The sequence below is a fragment of the Emiliania huxleyi genome (assembly GCF_000372725.1).
Source record: "Emiliania huxleyi CCMP1516 unplaced genomic scaffold EMIHUscaffold_980, whole genome shotgun sequence".
Lineage (NCBI taxonomy): Eukaryota > Haptophyta > Isochrysidales > Noelaerhabdaceae > Emiliania > Emiliania huxleyi.
In genome coordinates, this window is record NW_005194753.1 from 1 (window position 1) to 1,756 (window position 1,756).

Genomic DNA, 1,756 nt, shown 5'->3' on the forward strand with positions numbered 1-1,756 from the left:
CTCGCGAGGCATCCGACCGGACCATCTCGAGGTGGCCTGGAGGACTAATTAATTGCTCGTTGCGGACGCAACTCGTGAGGCATCCGACCGGACCATCTCGAGGTAGCCTGGGAGGAGTACAATGAATCGCTCGTTGCGGACACACTCGTGAGGCATCCGACCGGACCATCTCGAGGTGGCCTGGCGTGTCGGCCGGCACCGGCTCGGCGAACCAGTCCGCGTCCTACTTTGATGCTCCTTGGATTCGGGTACCGGGGTCGGTAGGGTACGGGCGGGGGAGATGAGCCGGCGGCCTTGCGCTTGCGCAGAGTGGCGAGGATCGCGGCGCACCTGCGTAGTTGGATTCGAGTACCGGGGTTGGTAGGGGGTGCGGCGAGCGAGCCGTAGCCAGGATGGCGGCGCACGTGCTGGAGATGTGGGGAGATGTGGGGAGATGTGGGGAGATATCGCACCGCTCCAGCGGCGGGACCGAGGCGGGGTCGCTCTTCGACTTCCGCTTGGGCGGCGCCTATATGCAGGGAGAGATGGGGAGATTGGGGAGATCGAGGGAGATAGGGGGGTCGACTTCCGCTTGGGCGGCGCCGCGGCCGCCGGGGCCGGGGCCGGCGCCGCTGCGGGCTCTGCCGCCGGAGGCGCCTCGTCTGGCTGGTCGACCTGCGAGAGATGGGGAGAGATGGGGAGATATGGGGAGATGTGGGGAGATGTGGGGGAGAGGTGGGGAGATGTGGGGAGATGTGGGGAGAGATGGGGAGAGGTGGGGAGAGGTGGGGAGAGATGGGGAGAGATGGGGCTGGTCGACCTGCGAGGGCAGTGGGATGCATGGTAGGGGGTGGGTAGCTGCAGAGGAGGATCCAAAGTAGGGAGTAGCAGTGGGCTCTGCGTCACTAGTCGTCTCTCTCCTCTCGGCTGGTTGACCTCCATGGCTTGCTCCGTCGACGCGGCCTTCGACTTTTCAAACGCAGCCTGAGGAGCCAAGCACGCGCGGAGGTGGGTCGGGGTGGTGGGGGGGGTGGGGTGGGGGTGAGGGGAGGGAGGGAGAAAGGCAGGCAGGGAGCGAGGGGAGGGGAGGGAGGGGAGGAGGGGAGGCAGGCAGGCAGGCAGCAGGAGCAGGCCAAGGGGCTGCCCCAGCCTTGTGCGCAGCGAGCTCCTCCGCCGCCTTCTTCTCCGCCTCCGCCTTCGCCTTCGCCGCCGCCTCCACCTGCGCCGCACGCTCGGCCCTCTCCGCCGCCGCCGCCGCCTCCGCCGCCGCGGCCGCCTCCGCCTTCGCCGCCTCCTCCTTTGCCGCCGCCTCGGCCGCCGCCGCCGCCTCGGCCGCCGCCTTCTCCGCCGCCGCCTTCTCCGCCGCCGCCGCCTCGGCCGCCGCAGCCTCGGCAGCAGCCGCCGCCTCCGCCTCGGCGGCCGCCGCCGCCGCCTCAGCCGCCGCCTTTTCGGCCGCCGCCTTCTCCGCCGCCGCCGCCTCGGCCGCCGCCTGCTCTGCCGCCGCCGCCTGCTCTGCCGCCGCAGCCTCAGCCGCAGCCGCAGCCTCGGCCGCCGCAGCCTCGGCCGCCGCAGCCTCGGCCGCCTGCCGCTCCGCCTCCTCCGCCGCCGCCTTCTCCGCCGCCGGCCTCTCCGCCGCGGCGGCGGCTTCCGCCTCTGCCGCCGCCTCTGCCGCCTTCCTCACCTCCTCGGGTGCCGCGGCCGCGGCCGCCTCGGCCGCCGCGGCAGCCTCAGCCTCGGCCCTCGCCGCCGCCTCGACCGCCGCCGCCTGCGCCGCCGC

At 72.8% G+C, this 1,756-nt stretch overlaps 1 protein-coding gene across 1 annotated transcript in view; it reads right to left on the bottom strand.

Moving 5' to 3' along the window:
- Positions 1-269: 269 nt before the first annotated feature.
- The window catches only part of EMIHUDRAFT_121729 (hypothetical protein), a gene marked incomplete at both ends in the record, with an annotated part of 4,120 nt that continues 2,633 nt past the window's right edge, over positions 270-1,756 (bottom strand). The window contains 4 exons of the mRNA XM_005756213.1: positions 270-330; positions 453-508; positions 916-963; positions 1,199-1,744. Coding sequence (XP_005756270.1) covers positions 270-330; positions 453-508; positions 916-963; positions 1,199-1,744 — 711 coding nt within the window. The remainder of the gene's footprint in view (positions 331-452; positions 509-915; positions 964-1,198; positions 1,745-1,756) is intronic.